We start from the raw sequence: 26,201 nt of genomic DNA, 5'->3' as shown, positions 1-26,201 counted from the left end.
GGTGGGGGAGATGCTGGTCTCCTCTCACTGGTGACCAGTGATAGGACACAAGGAAATGGGATGAAGCTGCCTCCAGGGAAGCACAGATTGGACACTGAGGAAAGGTTCTTTGCTGAGAGAGTGCTTGGTCCCTAGAACAGTCTTCCCAGGGAAGCAGTTGTGGCCCCAAGCCTGCCAGAATTCAAGGAGCACCTAAAGGATGCTTTTTAGTGGTATAGTTGATTTTTAGGTAGTCTGCAAGGAGCAGGCAGTTGGACTTTGGTCGTTATGGGTCCCTTCCAACTCAAGATATTCTATCATTTGATATGAAATATAAAAAACAAACACAGAAATTATTACAGGTAGATCTCTGTAGTCTTGACTAGGGACCTGATTAAAATGTGTCTCGGCTGGCTACTGGGAGATGAATGGAATATATTCATTGCAAAGTTGGGTGCTTTTAGTCAGGCTTTTTTCCTACTTTTCCTGTTAACCTGATGGATGTCCTGTTTTCATCCTTTTCCTTCCTCTCTAGCAAAAGGTGCGATTTGTAAATATCATTGTGCCAGTTCAACTTCTTGTGCTAGTATGTCATTGCTACTCCGAAACAGAAGCAGCTTAGTGTTTCAGTTGGCTTATATTAGAAAAAGAAAGGCTCTGGACATGAGTATTCTTAACTGGTTATAAGTTTAGCGGGTGCACTGCCTACCATAATTTGATTCCTGATCTTCCAAGGAGACTGCTAGGAAGTGCAGAAAACAAAACTTGATACAAACAAGCAAGAGTAAACTTCACTGGGGTAATCATTGAGTTTGTTCTACTTTTCTGAATTATAAAAATGAGTTTACCCTTTATTTCCCCCTCATATGTCATCTTTAGCTTTCAGCGCTCTAAATAACAACTCATGATTTAATTAAAATTTAATATAATATTCTATCATATATGAAAAAGTTAGTTAAGAACTGCAGTCCATTAAACTTTCTCACATTGCTATCTTCTTAACATTTTATTCATACTTAGTATTTTGGCTTTTCCTAGTGAGTTAATCTGTGATGGGAGAGGAAAATTATTCCACTCAAAAAAAGAGTTTGTTTCATTTGATCGTGTTTAACTTTCAAAGTTGTCCTTTCTAGCATCGGAAGCATTTAGATCTCTTGCTGTGTTGAATGCTTACAGGTCATGAAACATGTTGGCTAATAACAGAATCACATTCAGATGTCTGAGTTTTGTAAATATCAGTAAAACTTTGAGCATTTGGACTGTTCTTCTGTTTTTCAATGTAAATGGACTTCATAATACTTTGAGGACCAGTGCTTGCTGAAGAGATATTAATGACTTTCAAAGGAGAAGCATACTAAGTAAAGAGCAGACTTGCAGCTATTATTATTACTGTAATTTGTCAACAGAGCTATCTGTAATGTTAAATTAAAAACCAGCTATAATAAATTCTGTTGCCTTGTTTGTATATAGTATGCATGAACTTTTTTTTTTTTTAAAAAAAAGCCTCTGTTGTTATATACTCTCTAAATGTCTGAAGCTTATCCCAGAAATACATTCTACCCCTTGACATAGGAAGAAAGACCGAATTTTTGCCTTCACTGTTATTCAGACTTCTTTTAAACACTTAACTGTGTTATAAATTCTTTTGGCTTTGCCACAGATGGTATTATATCTAGCATACTAAGAATGGTAAGCTTATGACTGTGACTCAATTGAATTCCAAAAGAATTTGTAATAATTTAGTCTTCATTCAAACTCCATTCTAACTTGCAGTAGTAACTCTATTCTTCTTGCAGTAGAGCTTGTTAATTGTATTCAGCCTGAAAGTGCCACTCTGCAGAAGACTGTGCTTGCTTACTCATAGCCGTTGTAACTTTGCGTGTTGTCAGCTCAGCACATGGCAATTCTATTGTACACACACAACCCTAAGCTGAGCTCCTGTGACGTGAAACCTACTACCCCAAAAGGTGGTAGTTGTGGAAAGCAGCTCTGGCCTCCTTTTATTGAAGGCAACCAGTGGACAACACTGATCAAGAGTGTGCAATTTCAAAGCATTTCTTCAGAGCCTGTACCCAAAGATGTTGAAGATGTAAATCATGTTGAGGAAGGCCAAGCCACAAAGCTGTCTTCCTGCTCAATCCAGGAATAAATATTTCTCATCTCTTATAAAATTATCTGCCCTATAGTTTTTGTAAGAGCTGTGAAATTTAGCGTTTACTTCTGTGCTCTTTTACTCTGCCTGTTGCTATTTTAAATTATTTGTAAACCAGAAACTCCTCAGTAGCCAGCTTCAGTCCATTCTGATGTGTTTTCTATAGATTTTATAATTAGTATGAATTTAGGATCATCTGTTCAACCATTTCAAACGTTTCTGCTTAATTTACAGTAGCCATGACCCTGTTCTACCTTTCTGTGGCCATTGCAGACTTCATCAACTTTTGCAGAATTGTTTAGCCACAATTTGTAACACAAGTTCATAATGGTTATAACGTTTGCATAATTACTGGTGGCATTTGTGTTAACATTTTGCTTCTAGAATCTATTGTTGAAGACTGTCATGACATGTATTTTGAATGTCCCACTTTTTTTGTTTTGAACTCATTATTGTTAATGTCACATGTCTCCTGAAGTTTAACTGTGAAAGGAGTTTCCTTATAGCTGAGAGGTGGATACTTCCAGCAGAACAGAACTGGGCACTGCAGAAGGTGTTTATTCCTTTGTGCATGTCTGACATAGGTGGAGGAGGGAGGGCAATCCAGAATACATCTCTGCTTTATACATACCTTTCCTTCATCTCCCTTAAGATGCAACTTTGCTGTTGAGAACTGGAAAGGGGTAGACACTGAATGGCTTCAAAACTCTGCTCTAAGCGGCTGTTGTTCATCAATATAAAATGCCAGTCTCTGGCTTTTTCTTTCTGGAAGCCCATCTTGATCCCAGTTTACTGTGAGAAGTAGTTAAGTCATGGGCAGGGTATCCAGCTGGGTCTGCTGTACAGCTGGGGGTACTGGCTAATGAATTCTGCTTTGTTTAAAACACAGTGATCAGTCAAGGGTCAAAACCCAAACTCCAGGGATGAGACCAATTCAAATTCCTTGTTGTTTCGCTCACTTCCTAGACCAGATGCATCCATCTGGGTTAGAAATGTTGATTTGATTTTGTTATTTGCAAGCAGCAATTTTGTTTTGTTATGTTCCATGGTAGCCCAGGACTATTTGCACTTTGCAGAAGTAGGTTATCCATATTGGGGAGTAATTTGCAGTGTTTTGGGATAATGTGGAAGGATGATCTCACTGAAAAATCAGATTATGCTAATTACTTAAAACGTGAGAGTTTCTTCCACTTTTCTGTCTGCACATAGGGAAAAAACAATAATAAGTGGGAATTTAAGCTTTTTAGTGATTAAAGCACAGAGTGTGTATGAAGGAAACTAAATGGCCCAAGATATTTTAGTATTTGTTTAAAACATCCCCTGAGAAACACCACTTTCGGTGAACAAAAATTTTAACGCAAACTTCAGTCCAGCTTCTGTAACTCATTAAGTCATCAGCCCTGGGGAGAGTCTAGTGACCACATGTTTCCTCACTGTATAGGAACAGTACTGACTCCCAGCATCTCACTGCGGCTTCACCATTCCCTGCCGATCATCTAAGCTGCAGGAGCTGACTCTGAGCATGCTGTTATCACAACCCTGCTGTGGGACACAAAACGTGTTACATCTAAAAAATGCTATTTAAACTTTGTAATTAGGTGGGCAGGTATTCATTATGCTTAGCTGAAGGATAGTGCCACCTTAGGCTGCTGCTAAGTTGCTTACATCTGTCAGTCTATCCATACTTGAAATCTCCTGAAAAATTTTGCTTCTTTGTTTCTATGGATTGTTTTGGTGTTAAACAACTGCTTTAGCTGTGTTTAACTTCAGTTTTCTTTTAACCAAAAGTTACCCTTTTAGGTTATTGATTTTAAAATTTATTCCAGCCAACTGGAGTTCTGAGTGTAGTACCTTTTCATCGTTGACTTGCTTTTTAAACGTTACTTGGTTGTTAACCCTTTTTCTCTGTCAATGTAAAACAGCAGACTTCATAGGAGGAGTTTAATGGTTGCTATGTTTGTGATGAAAGAAATTTTTAAAGAAGTATTCTATCAGTGCTCTTTCCTTGCTATAGTTTTTGGGTTTATTTATTGATTACTTATTCAGTGAATTACTGAGTATGAGTTCTGAGATGTACTTGATAGTCTTCATAAATGCTAAATGTTCATATGTGACTTTATTCTGGAAAGGAGGATAAATGGTTGCATTTCTGAAATGGAAATTTCTAAATAATTATGGGTGGAACTAGTAATGCTTCTTACGCTTAAGTTGCTTTACTTATTTTTGTAAGAACCTGTTTTCAGTTGCTTGTAACTTTGCTAGACTGCATTTTCTTAGGCTGGGTGTCTGCAGGCTGAGATCATATTCTGCTGTAAAAATTTAATCTAAGTAGGTCAGTAATTAGATTTTTCTCTGATACAATCAAGAGCCTCTGAGTACATGGTTTTCCTCTGGAACCTGACATTTTGCTGAGGTGTTCCCCTGAGATAAGGGATGCATCTCCTGCTGGTCCATTAATATTCACTCCAGTAAGTAATTTGATAAGTCTTTGTGACACTGCCTTAACAGAACCGTAGCTGACAACCAAATCCTTTGAAAGCCCAGCAGTGCTAGGCATGTTCGTCACATCATGGCTCTGTTGTCACAGAGCAGTGAATATGCCACAGTATTGGCTACACTCTTGGCATGTGTTCATCCAGCCACTGTGGTACCAGACACTGAAGAGCAGAGAGCAAAGAGTTCATTCTGTCCAAGCACCTCACTGCAGGGCTCTGCTGAACTCCACTTCTCATTCCTGCCTCAGTTGCTAAGCCATTTGGAAAATAATAGTTATGCTTCTGCATTAACTTAAAAGTTTGAAGCCTGCCCGTGGTTGAGGTTGGGCTTAGTGTGTGGGTTTGTAGAGCAGAGTTCTACTTTTTCAGCCTTTTGGAGTAATTTTTTAAATCCACATTATAAAGACTTTAGAAATGCAAAGCCAAGCATCCAGACAATGGGAAAAGCCAGAAAAGTACACTGTCACCTAAATGGGCTTAGACTGTTTTTTCGTAGCGCTTTGTGAAAAAGCTGAAGTGGTGCTATTCAGACTGGCTCTCTGTTTGACTTCTGTCTTGCTAACTCTTACTAATGGTTTTGCTATTAACAAAGTTGAGTTACAGCCTGGAGAACTGAATTCCATATTAATAAATAATTTTTAAAAAGCCTTCTTTATAATTCTACAAAAAAAAATCCACTTTAGTCAAACTTTTGGCAACCAGTTGTGTGTTCCCCTTGTTTCGGATGTCAGCATTGTCAGCAAGGAGCAGATCTGCAGAAACAGTCTCTACAGCTGACATGGAAGTCAGCTGGAGCTGTGCCTTGAATATCAAGATCACTATGAAAATGCATAGTACAATTATGCTTCATTTTAAAACATAGGAGATTCAATACTTTACTGTTAAAGTAGTTAAGAGATAATAAAGACAATAAATAGAATCACATCTCCCAAACTCGTGTTCTATTTATGAAGTCTGGACTTTTAATTTTTTCTGCTGATTTAAATTTGTGGTATTTCTTTTATTAACCTCTTGAGCTGTTTTTTGGAGTATGAATTAGAAAATACACTGAAACACTTCAAAGGTATTTGTTAAACAAGCTGAAACAAATGCTAGCAGCATGTAAGGGCACCTTTGCATGACTACGTAACTGAGACTGTGGGAAGAGTTAATTAAAGCACTGCCTCTTTGAAAATGATATTTTCATGGTCTGGATGTACACTAACTTCTTCGAAGTGAAACAGATCTGAATCTAGTTTTTTTTCTTTATTGGTTTGTACCCTTTCCACATTATGATGTTGTCTGCATGTCTTACTGTAACGACAAGACTTCATCCTGAAAAGGAAAGTCTCTCCCTCTCTTTTCTTTTTCAATCTCTGTGAGCAGCCACGCAGCTTTCAGCTACAAGCTCAATACATTCTGTTGCTGGATGGATATCTTAAAAATGAGAGCAGTCACATAATTTGCTTAGTTTCATCTCCTGGGTGGCTTTCTGGAGTATGCAATTTATACTTTTTCATTTAAAAACAGTAATTAAAAAAAAAGAGGCGGAGGGAGGAGAAACCAGTCTGTTTCAGCACAACTAAAAGAATGTGCTGATGTGACAAACTGGTGAAATCTTCCACCCCTTTAGGTATTTTGGAACTTTATGATTGAGCTCATTTGAGTGTGAAACTTCATATTTGAATATTTAGTTTGAAAGGCTTACAGATGTTATTTGGGGAGAGAAGACTGGTGGTTTGTTTTTTTAACAGCTTCAAGTAGTTACTTTTGGAGTGAAGACATAGCTACATCAACTATTTTCAACATAAGCAAGTACTTACCGTTAAATGACGGGGATCTTTCAAACTCAACATCGAGAACCCTTTTATACAGTCACCTATTTGAACAGACTGTAGATAGTTCCTGTTGGGATGTTAGTTGTCTACATGTTATGGTTTGCCTGTTGATAACCATCAGTAGGATGTTCTGTGTTTGTGCATTTAATCTGAAATTTTCAAAAACTCCATAGCCGTTTTCACTCTCAATGCTATATTTGAATTTAGAGTCTCAATAGTGAGAGTAATCAAACATTGATTTTTCAGGATAATAGTTTTGTGCAATGCATGGGAAGGTACTGTATTGAAACATACATTAGGTTCATTTTCCTGTGCTGAATCCCGAAAAGTTTTGAACTTTTCCAAAGTAACTACACAGCATAGTAAAATCCCCATCAAAATGAGCCTTCACTCTAATTTGGAGAGTCAAACCTCTTACAGTTCCCCTCCACTGGCCTCTACTGTTAAATTGGTAATTTCACTTATATATTGATCATATTGCAGATGTTAAGAGGGGAAGTCACAAGCCCTGGGGAGCTGCCAGCTGTCTGCCCTGCCTCCATCTCTGTCACAACCTGAGCAGTTTACCAGGCAATCATGTACATAATAGGTTTGGGGCTTTTTTTTTTTTTTTTAATCTGATGGTAGTTCCTGTCATCTCCAAATGCAGCTGGCCTCCTTTTTTGATCTGCATATATTGAAAAAGCAACATGTGTCTACAGCATGCTCAGCTGCTTGACTCAGTCTGGCTTCCATCCAGCCAAATTTCAGAGAGTTTTGTGGACATGGGAAATTTGTGAGAATACAGTGGCTGTGGGCACTCAAGTGAACTATTGCCTCTGCAAGCAAGTATCGTCCTTACTCCCACACTGAGAAGCATCGTGCCTTAGCCACCGCATTTCATAGTGTACATGTGTTTGCATAAATCATACATTTAAGGTGTTCGTATTTGGTCTCTCTGGCAGCCATGTAGCTGTTCATGATACTGTGCCTCTCCCTGGCACTGGTTACACCTCCTTGTAAGAACTTGTGAGGACAATTAACAATGGGTATCTTGCTCTGGGCATCTGTGGATGATACATGCTTCCCACTGTTGGGATTTTTGTTGTGTCTTCTGGAACCCCAAAGAACTGAGCAAGGTTTTTATATCTTTTAAGCCCCTCCCTATTCCTGCATATCCACATTGTTCATAATGTTCTTTAGACAACAAGGGACAGACTGTGACCTCGGCTAATGAATAAATCAGCTCCATCTGTCCACCCAGAGATAGCCTTGTAGCACAGCAGGACGTAAGGGCATATTTGTACTGCACAGTGCGGTTAAAAATAGCTAAGCTGATTCCAAGTAATCTGGTGTGTTCACACAGTGCAACGCAGTATTACTGGCCAGGTATTGGGCCGGGATGTAGGTAACAAGGGCTTTGTGTATGTCTGGTTTGCTCTGAGAGGGCATCACTCGTGGTGTAACTACGTGTTCTTGCTTCTCAAGGTAGCTTGTGTGACCCTGTGTGACACTGCATCGCTCGATATGCTGTGTCTGCTCATGCCTTAAGTGGGCACAAAGCTGAGTATTGAGTACTCAAGACACCCTGTCTTACCCAAGATCTTACTAAGCGTATGCTTCTGCCACATGTGGTCTTTTTTTGAAGGGTTAAGAGATGCAGACAAAAGAATAATCTTTGTACATTTTTAATACATAATACATAAATTTGTAAATTTTGCTACAGCTCTGGAACTGCATAACCTTTGGCAAATTCCTTTGCTCTCATTGAGATGAGAGTTAGGCTGCCTGGCTAGGTTTCCTTGAAGTGTTTTGAAGAGGGGATGTACCGTGAGTTCTTGGTGAAGCCTTTAAGTTTGTGTCGTCTAGTGGTTTGTCCATGTTAGAAAAGCTTTGACATTTGTCCTTGTAACTGGGCTCTGATTCTCAGCATAAGCAAAGATTTCAGGTCTGATAGTTAGCTGCCACTGAAAGGAGCTATTCTTACCTGTCCTAACACTTGCATCACTCAGCTTGTGCTAGAAGCAGTACCTGTTGGACTCCTGCTACCACTGCTTAATCCAACAGAAAAATAACCACACAAAAAACGCATCCCCGCCCCAAACCTTCTACTCCAACCCTGGCTGTTTTCTTGCTCTGCTGCTGGTCATTTGAACTGTCTCACAGAAGCTTTTCAGCGTCACAGATGGCTGAAAGAAGGGTGCAGGACTGCCCAGTGAGAAGAGAAATAAAGAAGCTGATAAAGACAAATGGAAGGGCCTGAGATCTCCCCCTTCCAGGAGCAGAGAGGACAGGAGCTTGAAGAACAGAGCTGAGGGGTTTTCTCCTAGGACCAAAGTAATCCATGTTTCTTGTGCCTTGCTGAAATAGTTCGCGTTGAGGTGCTTTGTTTCCATATAGTATTTTTTAATACCGTTTACTCCTGTCCCCGGATTTCTTTTTTCCCCCATTTCTAATCTTTTTTTTTTGTCTCTTACAATCTCTCTGCTACGGCATCTGCAATCTCTCCTTGTCATTTATGTCACTTGGTATTTATACCAGTGGTCCTTTACTGACACTTTAATACCCTTGATGCAGCGTTTACGTTGCAGGATTTGAATGCAAAATACCTTAGTTTTCCCCTTGCTCCAGTGGTTTGTGTTGCAGTGAAATAATTCACACAGGTGTCCTGGTAGTGGGGAATTGGATCAGAGAGGTATTTGGTATGGAATTTGACTTTGCATTTCCAGAGAGGCTTTTGGCAGACATGCTCTATCATATCAACTCTTCCTGTTCGTTCCCTGTGCGGTCTTTAGACAGATCATTTACTATGACTTTCACCCGAAATATGCAAAGCTTCAATTATTATTTGTTTCAATTTCATGTAGTTTAGTTTAAGCTCATGCAAATCCTGACACAATGAGCTACTTCCACAATTTTTCTTGCAAATCATTTTGCTTGTCTTGCAAATTGTTTTGTTTGAGCTGTGTATGCAATGAGGGGAAAAAACACCTCAGCTTTATCATGTCCCCTGAAGAGGAGCTTTGCCAATGATTTCAGTGGAAGAAAAAGCAGGCAGTGAAAGTCAGTGAAAAATAAGTTTTAAGAATGTGCTCCCCTCTGCCAGTGAGCGAGCCTGCTTATAGTAGTGCATTTAGTTGGCTGTTACTTATATAGTACTTGTACAGAAGTCATCAGTATATGGAAAAGCAAATTCTCAAAGGATTTACAGTTTTTCTGTTGAACTGTGAGACAAATAACTTGCCCTCTCCCCAATATGTATGCGTTTATATTTTTTTAATATCTGCAAGATCGTGGCCTTTTTTGCACTGCTATTGCAAGAACATATTTTGTGTTTATTGTTCTACAAATGGTATCCAAAATACTACATGGGTAACTCTTATTGAGGAAGTAATTCTTGTGTTCAGAAAGTTATCTTTATATGTATGCACATACATACACACATATTTGTGATTTATCCGCAGCTGGCAGATGAGGACTGCCATACATATTACTAAAATAACATGATTTGTTATTAGACAAATAGACAAATGTGACAAAAACATGGATGCAGAATCAGGCTCATATTGACTATGTGTACAATCCATGGGAACATTTGTCTTAAAAATGTGCAACAGATTTGTTTCCTACTTAGTTTGTCATGGCACAGCTGTGGAGATGAGATTTTCTTTTAAATGCTTTATAAAGATTCAGAATTGGCCTTTTGCTTATTATTTGCTTGCAGATTAAATAATGAATGGGTGCTTTATTCCTATACCAATTGAGTCACTGGGCTTTAAAGTCCTCCTTTAAATTAGGATTTTTAAGAGTGCTTTGTCAGAGAATGCTTCTGGGGATTTGATCATACTATAATTATTAATTTGAAATTTAATGTTTTCCTATCACATTTATCTTCTATTTGACATAAGAAATTGCTGCCCATACAATTTTGCCATGAAACAGATACATCTGTGCCAGTCTTTATAGCACCTCCCATCTTCTGACCTGTGCACAGCAAGAAATAAAAGTTTGTGTGTTTAGACTGCTGCAGGAGCCAAATTCAATATGCCGGAGCTCATTCTAGCTGTTGAATATGGAACACCTACTTTTAAAATTCAGGAACGGTATGCATGTTTCTCAAGTTAGAACATGGCTTATAAATATTTATTGGGGCAGTGATCCCTGTATGAAGTTGCAGGTACACGTCAAGGACCTTTTTCAATGGTCTAATCTGTTTTATAATGGTTTGTAATTACAAAAGTTCTTTCAGTTAAAAACTAATGTGAAGTTAGGTTTAGGGCTTTATAATGGTTTAGAAGTTTTCTGTTTGTGACTTATGCAGCTTTAATATCAGCAAATGTGCAAAAAATATTGCCTCACAATTTTGTTGGAAAACGTGATAGGGAATGGGTCCACATTAAAGCATTTTCTTAAAAGAAATTCCTCTTATATTTATTTGGTTTTGTCTCCAGAGGGATATAAGAGACTTTGAGGAGGAGCAGAGCATTTTGTTCCTTCTCCGCATTTCAAACCATGAATAAAAATCTATCTGAAATTACTTAGTATTACTAATGCTACTGTCCTTCAGAAGCATCAGAGCTGTGTATGAGCACTGCCAAAATCTCTGGGAAATCCTACTGTCTGTCAAGGCATGAACTTACAGACGTTTCTTCTGTTAAATTCAGTTCCTTGAAGGATGCAGTTGATCTGACTGACTGACCGGCCCCCGAGGCACTGCTGCTCCCAGCCCTCGCCCCCCAGCAGCTTGCCCGGCTGCCTGCCCCCAGGCCAGCTGCTGGAAGCAGAGGCTTTCCGTGGAGCAAACCTCTTGGAACCACAGCTAGCTGTGGTCACAGCTGTCGTGTCAGAGATGACCACAGGTACTCCAAGCACAGTTCTGCACTAGTTTCTTAATGAGAGCAAGGTCACATCATTAACGTGAATGTGATAAGGTGCACTTTTTGATTATTCGGCTTTATAATTCTCAACATTGGCTTACAGAGTTTCATTTTACAAAATTTTTTAACTAGCTCAGTTTAAGCTATATGCATTCTTCAGATCCCCTGAGTCTGTGAATTTGCAAAATCAGAAAACCACCTTGCTTAATGATTTCCATGCTCCCCAAGTAATATACTAATTGTGTTTTTTCACCAAGAAGAATAGTTGCATACATTAAGGCCTGTCTCAATTTTACATGTTTTTACCAAAACTGTTTCTGTCTTTTCTGCTCCTGGCACTTCCAACAAAAGTAGACAGAAGGGAGAAATAACTTAGCATGGCATCTAAATACTTTGTTTCTTTTTTTCCAAAAATTTTATGGTATTCAGAGCAACTACGGTTGGTGTTTAATGTATTGAGAAGGAAGGAATATGCTTATAGCAGGACCCCAAGAGGGAAGAGTGAGCGGCAAATGTCTCAAAGCTTTAGGCTAACATTGCACAGATTATTTTTTCAAAGTGTATCGTTCTGTACATTGTATAAACCAGCACTATATAGATTACTTTTAGGGTGGGAGGAGAAGGAGTTCAGTCCATCACTGTTGGACATAATTATTCTTATTTTTCCAAATGAATTTGTTTGGGGATGAATGTTAAGAGATGTTTAGAATCAGATGGTTCATAGTGATTTCGGGATTAGGCTATAAATCTCCTGGGGACCAGGTATACCATATCAATTGTAACCTAGTGTAAACAGAGAAGACAAGAGATTGAACTTACATTTGACAGTGCTGCGTGACTCCTGGAACCCAGCTGACTCGGAACCCCAGCCCAGGGCTTCACACTCGCGCTCCTCCCCTTGCCCATGCCTGGCACTTGTGCTCGCACCTCCTCTGCTCTTCTCTGCCAGCCAGCACATCTTCCAGAGCCCCACGCTACGTTTACGCCCATCCTCCAGGGTCTGGTATACCCAGTTGGGAGTAAAGGCAGCCGCATTGTTAAGAATAAGCGAGACCAGGGCTACCAACACAGCTGTGGCTACCAGTTTCTGGACAGTCATATCTGACTGTCACCTTGCTGCCAGTCTCTATTTGCAGAAGACACGAGGTTTCAATCAGCTGCGGCACATTGAAATTGGACTTGAATCAGAGGCAGCTTCGCTTGGATGTTACGAAGGGCTAGAGGACATCACCGTTCATTCTCAAAGTCAATTCCAGAGGTGTTTCTGATCAAGGAAATGCAAATTTTGCGAGGTAGGTAGGAGAATTCCATAAAATAAGAACACAAAGAAGCTTTCTTAGGTCCTTCCCAGCTTTGGCTTATCCACCTTCTTGCACTTTAATAAGTAATGCCAGTCCTGTGATGAACTGAATGATAGGGAGGTCCATTCCTTGTGACACAAGGCGAATCCAGAAAGACTCCAGTCTCAAGGCAGGAGAGCCAGGGCTGTTGCAGGGGCAGAGGTGGAGATGCTCGCCAGCAGTGTACTAAGCGTGCCGGGTCCTCCGAGTCAGTCAGTGCTGCTCTGAAAGCCTCTTTCGTGGGTGCAAACTTCAGTATATCCCGCAAACTGTGACAAATGTCATTCTCTCAAAGCCAAGCCGATCTGGAGGTGAATGCTATCATCCCAGAGGAGCTCTGCAAGTTCGGTGTATCTTGAAGTTTGCTCTGCCGTATTGTGTCCCTCTCTGAAGATCCGAGCTGTGGGTGCAGGGACCGGAGAACAGCCACTGCTGTGAGGAAAAGCCCCCCCCACCTCTCCACGAAGAGGAAATGGCTGTTTTTGTGGCTGTTTTTGGTGAGCCTCAGGGCGTAGTCGGCTGCAACAAACAGAGCCACTGCCACAGCAGTCAAACATTAACAGGATGTGTTTCCTGAAAGGAAAAGACTATGGAGACTTCTAAAGTTGTACCTCCTCCCCTCCCCGTCTCACTCCTCCTCCCCTCCCAGCAGCACAGAGCAGGGCTGCGAGGACCAGGCTGCACATCGCAGGGGAGCCCAGGGAGCAAGTCACACGTCCTCTTGAAAAGTAAAAAAAGAATTTCCCAGCCTCAACCCTCGGAGCATCAGGTGTGCAGAAATGGATTGAGGAGAGGGATTTTGAAATGCTTTTTACTGAAAGAAAAGCAATATTGGGGTTAGATGTTGAATAGTGTGACAAGAGCAATGGAGGGGCGTCCACCGATGTCTCCCTTCCTCTCTGCAACCCTGGAAGGAAGCATGGCAGATAAATAAGAAATATAAAATCTTGAGATTCTTAACCTGATAGACAAAGGAATTTGGGGGTCTCTGAAAAGGCAGTTGCAGGTTACAACGTGAATGAAGCTGAAAATCGCTGCATTGCAACTGGGCTGGCACAGCCCCAAGCCCCACGTCCCGCTTTGCTGTGAACGCTGGTGGCTGTGCAGTGCCTCTGAGAAGGCTGGCCACCTCCCGGCAGTGCCCAGAGGCTGGAAAAGCTTCTGCAAGTTGCTTAATGTAGTGCCTCTGTTCACCATCCAGTATAGAATCAACTACCACACAGCAAGCCAGGACCGCAGCACTGGTGCTGCAAAAGCTGCAAGGAAAGCAGCTCTAATAAACAGGTTAAGAAAGTTCTGGAGGACGTTTCCAACAGTCCTTGAACATGGATGTTTCCAGAGGAGGCTTACAGAGAGCAGCTCTCCATGTAGTCCTGCTGCGGCTGGCAGCTTCTCCTGCCCCTCGGGGTCTTATTGCTGTGGTTATGCCCTTCCTTGAGCTGAGCTGAGCCTGCCAAAATTCTTTAGGCTGAAAAAATACTGTAGAAGGTGTAGTATTAAATAGTATATTGTGAAATGAAGGTGTAACGTTCTGTCAGGAGCCTGGAGAGGGAGTAGTGAGAAGTTGTGGCAGGAGTACCGGCATCACCGCACAGACTGCACCTGAGATGTTGGCACAAGAGTTCACAGGGGTGTAATTAATAGAATTAGGTGAGAAACTGTTTTGATTTTATAGCAGCTCTATCTTACCAGCTAAGTTATTTGGCCCTTAATCGACAGGTTCATACTGACCCAATACACATAGACAAACTGGAAATTTTTTGAAAGGCAACGTTTTATTTTCTAAGACTTCTTGTGGAGAGGAGCGGAAAATATTGCAATGAAGTTCATATGCCCCTATAATTAGTTTTCAGCTATTGGAATTGAATGTACAAATCTGGTTATGAACTCACCCCCTCCTTTGTGCACTTGATTCATTTTTAATCCTTAAATGGATTGAACTTTGAGCATCTTAGTACTTTGACAGCGGTATGGCATCTTTTCCTCCTTTTTCCTGTGATTGGTCATGTTTCCATACATCCCTGGTTTTAGAAGTTTCAGTATAAATAACACGCTGGTGTCTGCCATTCTTCAAAGACATTTCCTAACAGTAACTGTATTTTCATATTTTATAAGCCATGATTATTTGTTACTGTTTTAAGCCTGTGATTGAGCAGCAAGGCAGATGATGTTCATACACAGATAGTGTCAGGAGAGATTTACCTTTAGGGAAAAATCTCTTCTACCCAATCGTACACCTGCTTCTGCCCCCTCCTGTCGTTGATTTTTGTGATTTGTTGAAGTCTGAGTATGTATTTTCAGAAGGGCACAGACTTTCTTTACATGTTACATGCAAAAAAAAAGAAAAAAAAGCAATTGTATTTCACAAAGACTGAACAAATCAGTCTAATAATTTAAAGCATAGTCACATCTCTTCCTCTTTTCACACCCGTTATTTGGTGTGAGAATATTCAACCTCTTTTTTGAATTCCATCAACATGAAAAATAAATTATATTCTTCCTAAGTTATATTTCTCTTTGAGTGCCAAAGGCACCAGGTGATCAGCATCAGGTGATCATCACAGCATTAGTTTTGTGGTTTGAGATCTATGATACTTGAGAAATTCTTCATGTTACATATGCAAATCTGTGCGAGTCAATGCGTTTACATTTAAGGCAGCTTTCCCAGAGGAAAAAAAACCATCTCATTCTCTCTCCCAAATTGCCTGTTGTTGTGGCTGCAGGTGTGTGGGTGGCTATGCAGTGAGTTGCAGCTGGGAAGAGATGCAGGTGAGTCAAATAGATCGTTTCACTGCCACATCAAACACAGGAGATGGTGACAGAGTTGGCCTTAGATCAGGTGCTTTGTCCTTCTAGCTGTGGTGGGGTGGTCATCTCAGAAGAGGCTGCATGGCTTCAAGACCGTGTGGTCTCTCTCTGGATGGGGACTGCCGCATCACAAACGATTTCAGACTTTTAGTTTTTGTGATGATGGAATTTGTTCTGGGAACCCTGATCGCAGCTTACAGAGCAGGAAGGACAACAGTGCAGCGCTCTTCAGCCCACCCAGGTAACACACCGGTACGGACAGTATCTGAGCAGCGGCGCAAGGTAGCAGTAATTGCTGTTGGCTGCAGTAATTCAGCAAGCATGTGATGACTTTTTCCCATGGCAAAATTTCTGGTGGGTGTTCTTGTCTGGAAGTAGCTGTTTGCTCTTTTTTTCTATGCTAGAGAGTAGTTCTGCCTAGTGGTAGGTTCAGTTACTCCATCAAATTTGCAGAGCAGCTTATAAAGCATTTTGGGTGTTTCTGGGTGATAAATCAGTTATGTAAATGTAATTAGACTTTCAGAATCTTAATAATTTAGATTATATCAGATAAATAGTTGCTTCCATGCTGAATTTATCTATTTACTACGTAACAAATTCTGCTTACGGTTGCTTATGTGGAGCATAATATTTTTTTCTGTTATTTTTTAGTAGGCAAATGGCTTTTTATCATTCTATTCAACTAATACCAATATTTAAAGATGTAAAATTGGGGAATTCCTCAAATAAGTAGATCACTTCAAGTCAAAATTAAATAAGTTTTGCAAAGATCTGGTAAATTTTCCTATCCTCATACTGAAAGGGCACAGTTGTTAATTTTTGTTACAGTTTTAATCAAATGGTTCTTGTTGGTGTATTCACAGTCAGACATTTTCTATCTTCACTCAGAGATCTTGCACTTCCAGTACAAAACAGTCTGGGAATCCCTCTGATCCTTTAAAAAAGAAAAAAAAAAATTTATCACCTTAATGAACACTTCTCTACTGTTAAGTGTGCAGCAGTATATTAAATTGCAGTACTTACTGCATTCCTTAGGACACAAGAGTTTTGTTTGATAAAATTCACAGTGAACAATAACCTGGTGCTGATTTCATCAGGGCAAGTTTGGAACAGGCAAAGCTATGTATTTAATATGATATTATAGATACTATTCTGTAAGGCTTTTGTTGCTTTATCAAATATTCTGTATCTGCCAGGGAAGAGGTTTTTTGGAATCATCTAGACAGCTTTCAATGTTTTGATCATACATGAAAAATGCCTGACACGTTTCCTGGAGAAACACTTGTTTAATATGATTAAAGCTATCAACAATCTCATTGAATTGTTGCAGCTTTTAATGCATTATTTAGTTCCTTGTTATCTTTTACTCCCACTAAAAAGGCATAACCAGAATCTGAAAAATGTGTTTTAAAATCATCTAACATAATCTAGCTACATCAAATAAAACTTCATTTTTTCAAGTCCTGAGTTTTTTCTTGGCTACAAGAGAACAGACAGTAAGCCACCAATTTTGACATTATAACTATTTATTTTGCAGTGGTTTGAAGATAAGATCGGTGTCCATTTTTATAGGTGTGTTCAAAATTTTACATAGTACTTCTAAATGATCAGCTTTTCATTCCTGCTAACCTTAGTTGTCATGTAGTTTGTCTCATTCTGACTGTGTCCGAGCCCTCTTTAGTCGTTATGGTCCACAGCTGATGCTTTTATCCTGTGACCAGTCTACCAAATCACATTGATGTAAAATTGCTCATAAATGAATGAACTGGTCAGAATCACCCACTGTTGTACATTTAAGCCAGATGACGTGCTAACACTTTTTTTAAAGGGGTTGGAAGGTGCAACTTTAAGTTGCTGACATCCAGGAAAGTTATTAACATTTGAAAAATAGGAATAGATGTTGCTAATTTTCCTTAAGAAGCAGCACCTGCTTTGTCGCATCCTTTTCCTTTCCAGTGAAGACGCCCCCGAGCAGCACGTAGGCAGCGGGTGGAGGCTGGGAAGGGTGCCCCGTGCCAGCCCCGTCATGTTTACTTCAGGGTGAGTCTCCCAGCAAACGCTTTGCACCAGGACGGTACAGCTGCAGCGGTCCCAGTTGGCTGAGCTGCTGAGAATCTGCTTTGAATTTCTCATTACAGTTTATTTTGTCATAGGGAAGTGAAGCTTCCTTGTCCCCACTCGTGGGTTGGCAAATGCTCTCCCCTGTGCTGGATTTATTTATTTCCATTTTTGACAGCCCAGGCTGTGCCTGAGGCGCAAGGGGACACCCACTGCTCCGGGTGGATGTATGCATTAGGGAAATAATAATAATACACATTAAGGACATAATAATATTATGATATACTATCTATCATATAATGTTATAGGGGTGTAATAATACGTTATTATATATATGTTATATATAATAGTGTTACTGTATCTGATATTAGTGTTATAGATATTGTACCTTATTGGTGTTTCCCTTTGCATTATGAAGTAGTTTTTTAAAGCAGAATGCTCAGGGTCCTGTTCAACAACCTGGGGCCCAAATTGGAAAGAGAGATTCCTTTTTTTCTCCTGACCAAGTTATTTGGAGGCAAGAGACGGAACATATGTTCATTTTCCAAATATACCCCATTAAACAGAGGGAGAGAGATTTTGTAGTGAGATGCTTCAGACATATAATTCTCCAGCAATTCTAAATAATACTCCATTTACTGGATTTTTTTTTTTTTTACACTTTCATGCAAAATGGGCGATGAAAATATATAGGAACAGAAGGGTTTGTAAAATCAGACTGTTAGATACTATAAACATAGTTCCATGGAAAAACAGATGCAAAGGATCGGATATAAAGGAAGAAAAACTTTTTCATCAAATACATGGTAAAGCTTGTGTCCGGTCTTAAGAGGCATCAAAGTTTACTTTTCCCATCAATAGCACTACTGATGCGGCCTGAAGCCTGGGGAGTTCGGGGTGCAGCAGCAGATCGTTTATTCACGTGCTTCACGGGGAGGTGTTGCTCCCCGGCGTGCTCGGGGAGCGTGTTCCCATGGCTCTGCTCGTGCTGGTGCTGTCTGGTCTTCATTAAGTTTCCAGCTTCGTCTGATGAAGTACAGATGCAAGCAGCTTTCCAGGGGGAGAAAAGGAGGAAGAGGAGGAGGGGAAGAACAGGAAATTCCCAGAGCATGAGCTGGGGGCAGGTTAAAACATTACTTGGTATTTTATATGTGACAGTGGGGCCAGGCCTGGAAAGAAGAGTTGCTGGCTTTTAAGGATGCAAGGACAGTTTGTCTTTCTCGCTACACTAACAACTATTGAGAGAGAAGCCATGGTTTGCCTGGGATTTAAGTGAGCCTGTTTCTGTGCCTCCTGTTTCTTGGTCCTTAACAAGACCTACGTTAATTTGCCTGCATTCCTCAGGGACAGCAAAACGGATGGGCAGGACTGTTGCTCTGGTGCGGGAGGCGTCTGCCTGCCAGGGAGGTTGTGCCATCCCAAGGCCAAGGCTGGTCTTCTTGAGACACAGAGAAATGTGGAAGCCTGTTGCTGGTGCTTCCCAGATTGTTCTCTTCTCTAAACCCATCCCTTGCCTGCAGGCCTGCCTGCTCCTGCCAGCAAGCCTGTTGGGTGCCTCGAGCTGAACAGTTTGCAAGGGAAATCTCTGATGAAGAATTTGCTGTTATAAAACGTATCTGCTCTTTCTGATCAGCCATGGTGTGGAGAGGCTGGAGGTGTCTCTTACGGGTAAAGGTAAAACTGAGATTCTGGCTAAAAGTCCCCATGTCTTTCTGCAAAGGAGCTGTGATGATTTAGCATGGTCCGTGTCGTTGCCCAGCGGGGGCTCGGTCACGGTGCTCTGTGGTGGTTAACAGCTGTGCAGTTTGTGCCTATGTTAGGCAGTGAGACTTTCTGTGGTGTGTGCTATTGAATTTTTGTCAAGTGCTTTGGATCTTTTGCACTTCACAGGTTGGTAGTACTCTGGTACCTTTCTAGTTTTTAAATAAGATACAATAAACCACATATTAAACTAATAAATACAAATATATTAATAAGCATATAATATATGCATATGAAGATTGTCTTTGCCAGCAAATAGTACATTGCTGTGTCAGAAATACCTGCAGACCTTAGCAGCAGTATATGGAGTGCCATGCAAAACTGAATGGTCTCTCGAAGCAGAAACAGTTTTCCAATATTTTGCTGCAGGAAGAACATTGAAATAATACATGTATGTGCCTTATCAGAGCAGTTTCCTTCTTGTGAGGGAAATGTCCACGGGAGAGAACCAGTGTCTGCTGTAGCTCCACATTGACCAGGGGAGAAGGTTTGGCTGTGGGTTCTCCCCCGTGCAGCTGCTAACAAAGCCCTCCTTAGCTCTAGTGGGAGAATGGGAACTGCTCTGTGCAGAGCAGGGCCGGTTCATTAGATAAAACATTCCTTCAAGTGCTTCTGGGGGGTGGAGGCAGGAGAAGGGGTGGTCAGAGGGAGGCAACATGCTCACGTAGCCGCTTGTGCTGCTCTTGGCCTCTCTCTTGGTCTTTGTGCTGGTTAAGTTTGCGCAAGCACTGCTCTACCATGAACACTTCCAAATTCAGCATCTTTGGTCTGGTTTGACCACAGTGCTGAATTCTGGTGTGTGCTCACCACCTGTCGGGAAGGCAGTGCTTGCCAAAATAAAACTGAATGCAGAGTACATCAACTGGAGATGTTTCTTCCTCTGTATTTGTTGCACCCAAGTGGTACCCTGCTGCTGGAGCCCCTTGGATTAGTTTTACAAATAGTTTGGAGTGGAGGAGAAAGAAGTGGGATGGCCAGAGATCCAGCTCCTCAGGGCAGAGGTACATTTGGGTGGTCCAATGTGTATGGCTGGCATGGGTGCTGAGGTGGCCCGCAGGCAGGCTGTGCGTGCAGCAGCATCTCCCACCGAGTTTTGAAGTTGGCAGGAGCTGTTGCCATTCAGGAAAGCATAATGCAGCTGATAGATGATGAGTAGCATCTTCTAAGTCCTGGTGTGTGTCTCTGCACACTGTTATCTTTTAACTTTGTACTTTAAAATACACTGTTCTGTTTCCTTTCAAAAGTTTCCACTCCCTGTAGTCTAAATCAGATTTCTCATCTGTTTATCTGTTCAAGCCCATGAAATCTCATCTTCTTGCACTGAGAGAATTGCAGGCTGTCAAAGCTCTGAAAAATAAAGATTTTGATTTCCTTTCAGTAATTTGCCATTAGTCAGTTTGACAAATCGCAGCACAGACGTGCATTCCTTCACCCAGAGTGAAACGGCTTTTGGCAACTTCTTCTGGCATGCTACGGACTTTGGAAAATATTTCTTTTCCTTGTGTGCAGTGAAGCATAGCCGTGCACATGCACCCCAAGATTTCGCATCTTTTACTAATGACAGAACTCACTGTGCACCTTGATCAAAGCAGGTGACCATATCTAACACAACCTAAATGTACTTTAAAGGTATTTTCCTGCTCTTTCTAGTTCTAGATACAGGCAGTGGCTGGAATAAAAGGGAAGCCAATTCCAATTTTTCAAAAATTAGGAAGATCGCATCTTCTGCTGATATAAAGTCAGCATTTCTATATTGAGTGACAATGCATAGACTTACAAAAACCTCACCGCTAGATCCTTCTGAGTGTAAGGTCTTTCCAGTTCAGAAATTACTGTGTTCTGTTTCGATGTTCCTTTTGGCTTCCCAGTGGGGGGGACTCGGATGTGTCAGAGCAGAGCGTGAGAGGAGGCTGCATTTGAACCACATTCAGCACAGACATGCAGATGTAAGAAATTCAGTAAAATATTCAGACGTGTATTTTTGCTTTACTAAACAAGCAGAACATCTGAAATTTGCCCCTGAATTATCGCTTCTGATCCTATTTTATTTTCTCTAGACTGTTTGGCCTTAATGAAGTTTGTCACATACATTGATCACTACCTGGAAACATTATTCCAGTTGTAGTTGCAAATAAAAAATGCTGTAATTGTAAAGTAACTTGGGAAAAGCATTTTTTGTTTGCTTTTCTTTATTGTTTGTGTTTGACAGCACATTGTGTCTCATCTGCTTTGCTGCTTCCCGGTTAGTCACTTTTCCCTGTTTGTGCCGGGCTTTCCCACAGCAACTGGGAAGAGAAAAACATTTTAATCATAGGAAAACTGGAAGGGGATTTGCTTGCAGATGGAGGAGCTGAAGTGTCATTCAACTTTTTTTTGTTTGTTTGTTTGGGTTTTTTTTTTGTTTTCTTCTTCTATCATCTAGACACTTATTTTGTGTTGTGGTGGTATGTGAGAACTGTATGGACCATACCTCCGCTGAGGTTCACACACTGAAAAAAACCCATATTTTGAATGTGTGTGGTTTCTATTAGTCAAACATATTGCATTTTATTCTGAAGAGCCTCAAATGCAAACAGAATCTATGAATACCTTTGCACGTCACCTCATGTAATGGTCAACTGTGTTATGGTTCTCCTGTTGAGCAACGCTGCCTGCTGAGACCTGATGTTGCAGCATGGGAGCGTGGTGCTCAACTAGTTCCTGCCCTTTGTCTTGGCAGAGGATTTTGCAATGTTCAGTGTAAGCTCTTAGCCCTGAGTTCTCATCCTGAGCATTGCAAAGTTTTTCTTTGTGCCATTTTTTATGCAACTTTTAAATTAGAACATGATAGTTTGCTTGGTTGTTTCCTACGCATCATTCCCTGTTACTGAGCGCAACTATTAGGCTCCTAATAGATGTTGCATATTTGAACTATGCAAGACAGTTTGAATGTAAGGTTTATGTATACAAGACTTTTCCCATAATTTTTCTTTTGAAATCTGAACATTGACGTGGGGGAATTGTGAATGTCTATATGTTGCAGCTACAGCAAGAAGCACAGTGGTTGGTGCACGATCAATGTTTATACACGTGCAAACGTAACTGCTTTTGTTTAGACGTTGGTGTAAAACAAAACCTGCCAACCAGATTTCCTTAAGGCTGTGGGCATTCAGCTCCAGAACTGAGCTTTATGTCTGAGGCCTATTTCTGTTCCTCTTCAATCTTTGCACAGCAACTGGAGTCTCTGTCACATCCAGCAAGTGTCCAATATACTAATGGTTTTCTTTTTCATGCTCCTTTTCCCTTGCATCTTACCTGCTCAGTACCCAAGCCTTAAAGGTGACACCGTAACAGCTCTCCTCTTCTTTCCCGTTTCTCACAGTGAGGCTGTCTGGGAGAATATGGCTCGCATGTGCGTGAAGACTCAGAGGCTCGATGTTGCCAAAATTTGCCTTGGAAACATGGGTCACGCAAGAGGAGCCAAGGCATTGAGGGAGGCTGAACAAGAACCAGAGCAGGAGGCCAGAGTGGCCGTGCTGGCCATTCAGCTGGGCATGCTGGTAAGCCTGCTGACTGTATGCATCCCAGAATATCCACCCTGCTTAACTAGGGACAAAAAAGAGAAACTAACAATTTGTTAAAATTTTGTAAAACATGTTATGGTGCAGAAAGGTTGGAGGGAGAGTTAAATGTATTGCCAGGTTTCCAAGGAGCAGTGAAGAATAGTTTTGGCAATTATTTTCCTAGAGTTGAGTGTTTATCCTGGGGAAATAGGCATCTCCTTCAGCAGTGCACAATTCCTGCGTGACGCTGATAGGGGCTTTCCCTGAACTCCAGAGGCTCAGCAGTCACCCCAAGCCCTTTTAATGTTTCTCAAAAGAGTATATGAGAATGGCAGAATCTGATGCCTGGAAATAAGAATACCAGGAGCCATGGCTGCCTAAGGGTATAGCTAATTAATTTGCCTGTTTCCTTAACTGCTGTACAGAATTTATATGGGAGTTTTACTCCCATGTGAAAAATTGCTGAGTGAAGGAAGCTGCTGGCTGAATCAAGGAAACATCTTTTAAGGATGGTTTATGTGTGAAACATTAAACAGAAAAACTGTTTTCTTGGGGATTAGTTCTTCCAAGCTTAATCATTCTGTTTGACGGGATTAAAAAAAGGGTGCACTTTAAGTGTTCCAGCTAGAATGTTTCAACAAACATACTTTAAGGTCCAGTATGGGAAATGCAAGTTCCCTTTTGACGTGTTTGTTTGTAGAGTGAAAGGCTAAAACTGTTCTGCCAGAGAGTAAGGGCTTGCTTAAGGCATTTAAACAGTCTAGGCAAAATTGGTGTTTCCTGTGGGAATGGAGAGCTGTGGCAAGTCACATTCGCTGCTTGTGCTGTCGCAGGGACGTCTGCTGTACTACAGTCGCCCAGATTTCCATCCTGGCTTCTTCCATCATGTGAGCAGTAACTTGCCTGGATGCAGCACAGCCAGAGGACACGGTCAGGCTGTCCTCCCCACAGTCTGGTGCACAGGGTGACTGTCCTTTGTTCCTGCATTTGGAGCCCAACCTGGCAGTTAATACACAGCAAAATGGAGATTTGTCTTTCCCCTGTGTCTTTGTTGTAGTCTGAACCCTCCTGCCTTGATTACCAATAGAACTGAGATCTAAAATGGGTTTCAGACCAACGTTATCCTGTGGGTTGAACACTGACCAGAGCACTGTTGAGTTAGATGAGTGATAAGAGCATGTGTTCCACTGGGTTTGCCTTTATTTAATGTCTTCGTTAATGGTCTTCAAGAAAAGCAGAAATTTCTAGTTTGGGAACCGTAAAAGATCCAGGCGTATGATCTGCAAGAGGGAAAAAAACTGGAAAAGGATAATTGATTAAATACCCCACAGGTCACAGGAAATCATGAATTAGATAAAAAATGGCAAGGTGCTATGATGGCAAAAATCTGTTTGGGGCTGCATTTGAAGAGACACAATATCCTGGGACTTTGATTTGATAATTTCTATTTGTTGCAGCTACAGCTGGAACATTGATTTCCACTCTCAAGTATCTCATTACCAGAAAAAAAATGTTGATGAACTGGAAGAAGTTCAGAGAAAATCAGTGCAAATTGTTAAGCTCTTGGAAAGATTTCACAGACGAGGAAATCTTTAAGATAGCTGAATAATTAGAATTTGGCTGTAAAAGGTGTTTAGCAATCTACAACAATAAATAAGAGTATATTTATTTATAAGAGTATAAATGCTGAAGAGAGAGAGTAACTACTCTGAGTTAAAGTGAAGAAGAAAAGGAGAATTCAAACTAAATGTTTGGAAAACCTTCCTGGCAGAGAAAGCTGAGGCTGAAAAGTGCCAGGACTCCCTTTGGATATTTAGATCTATTTAGAGGTGGAGGGCAGCTGTAGCAAAACGAATGCACTTCTGTTGCTTTTTTTCATCTCATACAGAATCATAGTGCAGGCATCTTCCTTCTCTACTTTCTATGCTTTTTTGAATTTGAAACAGTAGGAGACAGAAACTGTTCTGTCTTGGACAGATAATCTCAATTTACTAAATATAGTGTCCAGCTGGACAGCAGTTGGGTGGAGCAGGAAAATGCTCCTTCCACATGAGTACCTCTCAAAGAGTAAAAATAATCGTTCCAAATTTGCTCATCCTTGCATCAGCATCGGCAAACTCCTCCTGTTCTAATTCTGCCTTAAATTAATGGCATTTATTCCCAGGAATGGATCTGAGTTGTTCATGAACAGCATTGCTACCTCTGAGACCTGCTTGGAGGTCACAGGGGGTCCCCTGCCGTGTAATGCCTTCTTGCCAAGCCCCCTAGTGCCTAGGACCATTTGCCTGGACCTTAGCTCTGAGTAGACAGTGTGGCTGTTAACTGTAGCCCCTCATGAGCACACCTCCCCTTTCTGAAATTATTTACGCTCCCGATGACAGCGTTTAATTGTTGATGGCTTGCTCATGTCACCCCCAAGTTGATACTGTACAGTAAATGCCAGGATCTGAGCGCTTTCCTTGTTTTCACATAAACATCCTGTTTCACAGTAATGTGCTATTCTAGGCTACGTGTATTTAGTTGGTTAAACCTCCCGCCTGAATTATTGTTAATTTGATTGCATTGCAATGACCTGCACTAACAAACTACTTTGAAGTGCAGTGTCTGTTGTGAATGACACCTATGAAACGCCGGTTGGAGCTAACACTGTATGTTGTCCTTGCAGGAGGATGCAGAGCGACTGTACAAGGCTTGCAAACGCTATGACCTCCTGAACAAGTTCTATCAAGCTTCAAACCAGTGGCAGAAAGCCATCGAAACAGCTGAAGCTCACGATCGGGTTCACCTACGCACCACCTACTACAACTACGCTAAGCACCTGGAGGCAACCGGAGAGCACAGTCTTGCACTCGCCCAGTAAGCACCAGCCCGTGGCCCCCAGGGAATGTGGGGTTGTTCCCCTGTGAAGACTGAAGGCAGGCTAAGGAGGATGTCTGACGATGACCAGTAATCATTATTTAAAGTCTTTTCCTGTTTCTGGTGCTTTTTACCTCCTGGAGTGAAAGCATCGTTACAATAAACTTCCCAGCACCCTCCCAGGCTAATAAAGCTTAGCATCGGAAAGATTGTCTTGTTGGGGCCAGTAGTTGAACCCCACTAATATCCAATCCTGTGCTTGTCTCTGGAAGACCACTTCCCTGTTTTCCTTCCTTTTCCCCTGACCAAACCCACTTCTTTACTTCTGAGAGTCCCCCCCCCCAATTTTTGTAGCAGAATTTAGTCATGACTTGGGTGTTCCTGGTGCCTGGTCCTCTCCTGTGACTGGGATGTGTCCCTAGAGAAGTTAGGGGAGGTGATTTTGAATGTGTTGTATTTCTTGTTTGAAATCCTGTTCTTGTATGAGTTTTAGCATATGAAGTCTCACAATATAACAACAACGTGTAAGGTCACTTC

General features: G+C 41.2%; 2 protein-coding genes across 11 annotated transcripts in view; one reads left to right on the top strand and one right to left on the bottom strand.

Annotated features, from left to right (window-relative positions):
* The window catches only part of TMEM204 (transmembrane protein 204), a 29,653-nt gene extending 16,446 nt beyond the window's left edge, over nucleotides 1-13,207 (bottom strand). Inside the window, exon 1 of the mRNA XM_040592715.1 lies at nucleotides 12,119-13,207. Coding sequence (XP_040448649.1) covers nucleotides 12,119-12,398 — 280 coding nt within the window. The 5' untranslated portion in view covers nucleotides 12,399-13,207. The remainder of the gene's footprint in view (nucleotides 1-12,118) is intronic.
* Nucleotides 1-26,201, top strand: part of IFT140 (intraflagellar transport 140) — an 85,691-nt gene that overhangs the window by 53,850 nt on the left and 5,640 nt on the right. For 6 of the 10 annotated variants that reach the window (XM_040592703.1, XM_040592706.1, XM_040592708.1 and 3 more), the window contains 3 exons: nucleotides 17,404-17,487; nucleotides 22,628-22,805; nucleotides 25,474-25,664. In XM_040592703.1, coding sequence (XP_040448637.1) covers nucleotides 17,404-17,487; nucleotides 22,628-22,805; nucleotides 25,474-25,664 — 453 coding nt within the window. The remainder of the gene's footprint in view (nucleotides 1-17,403; nucleotides 17,488-22,627; nucleotides 22,806-25,473; nucleotides 25,665-26,201) is intronic. The other 4 variants (XM_040592710.1, XM_040592709.1, XM_040592711.1 and 1 more) reach the window with 1 other exon arrangement.

Source organism: Falco naumanni, chromosome 4, assembly GCF_017639655.2.
Source record: "Falco naumanni isolate bFalNau1 chromosome 4, bFalNau1.pat, whole genome shotgun sequence".
Lineage (NCBI taxonomy): Eukaryota > Metazoa > Chordata > Aves > Falconiformes > Falconidae > Falco > Falco naumanni.
The sequence above is the reverse complement of the archived record's forward strand: the minus strand, read 5'-3'. Positions and strand labels throughout refer to the sequence as shown.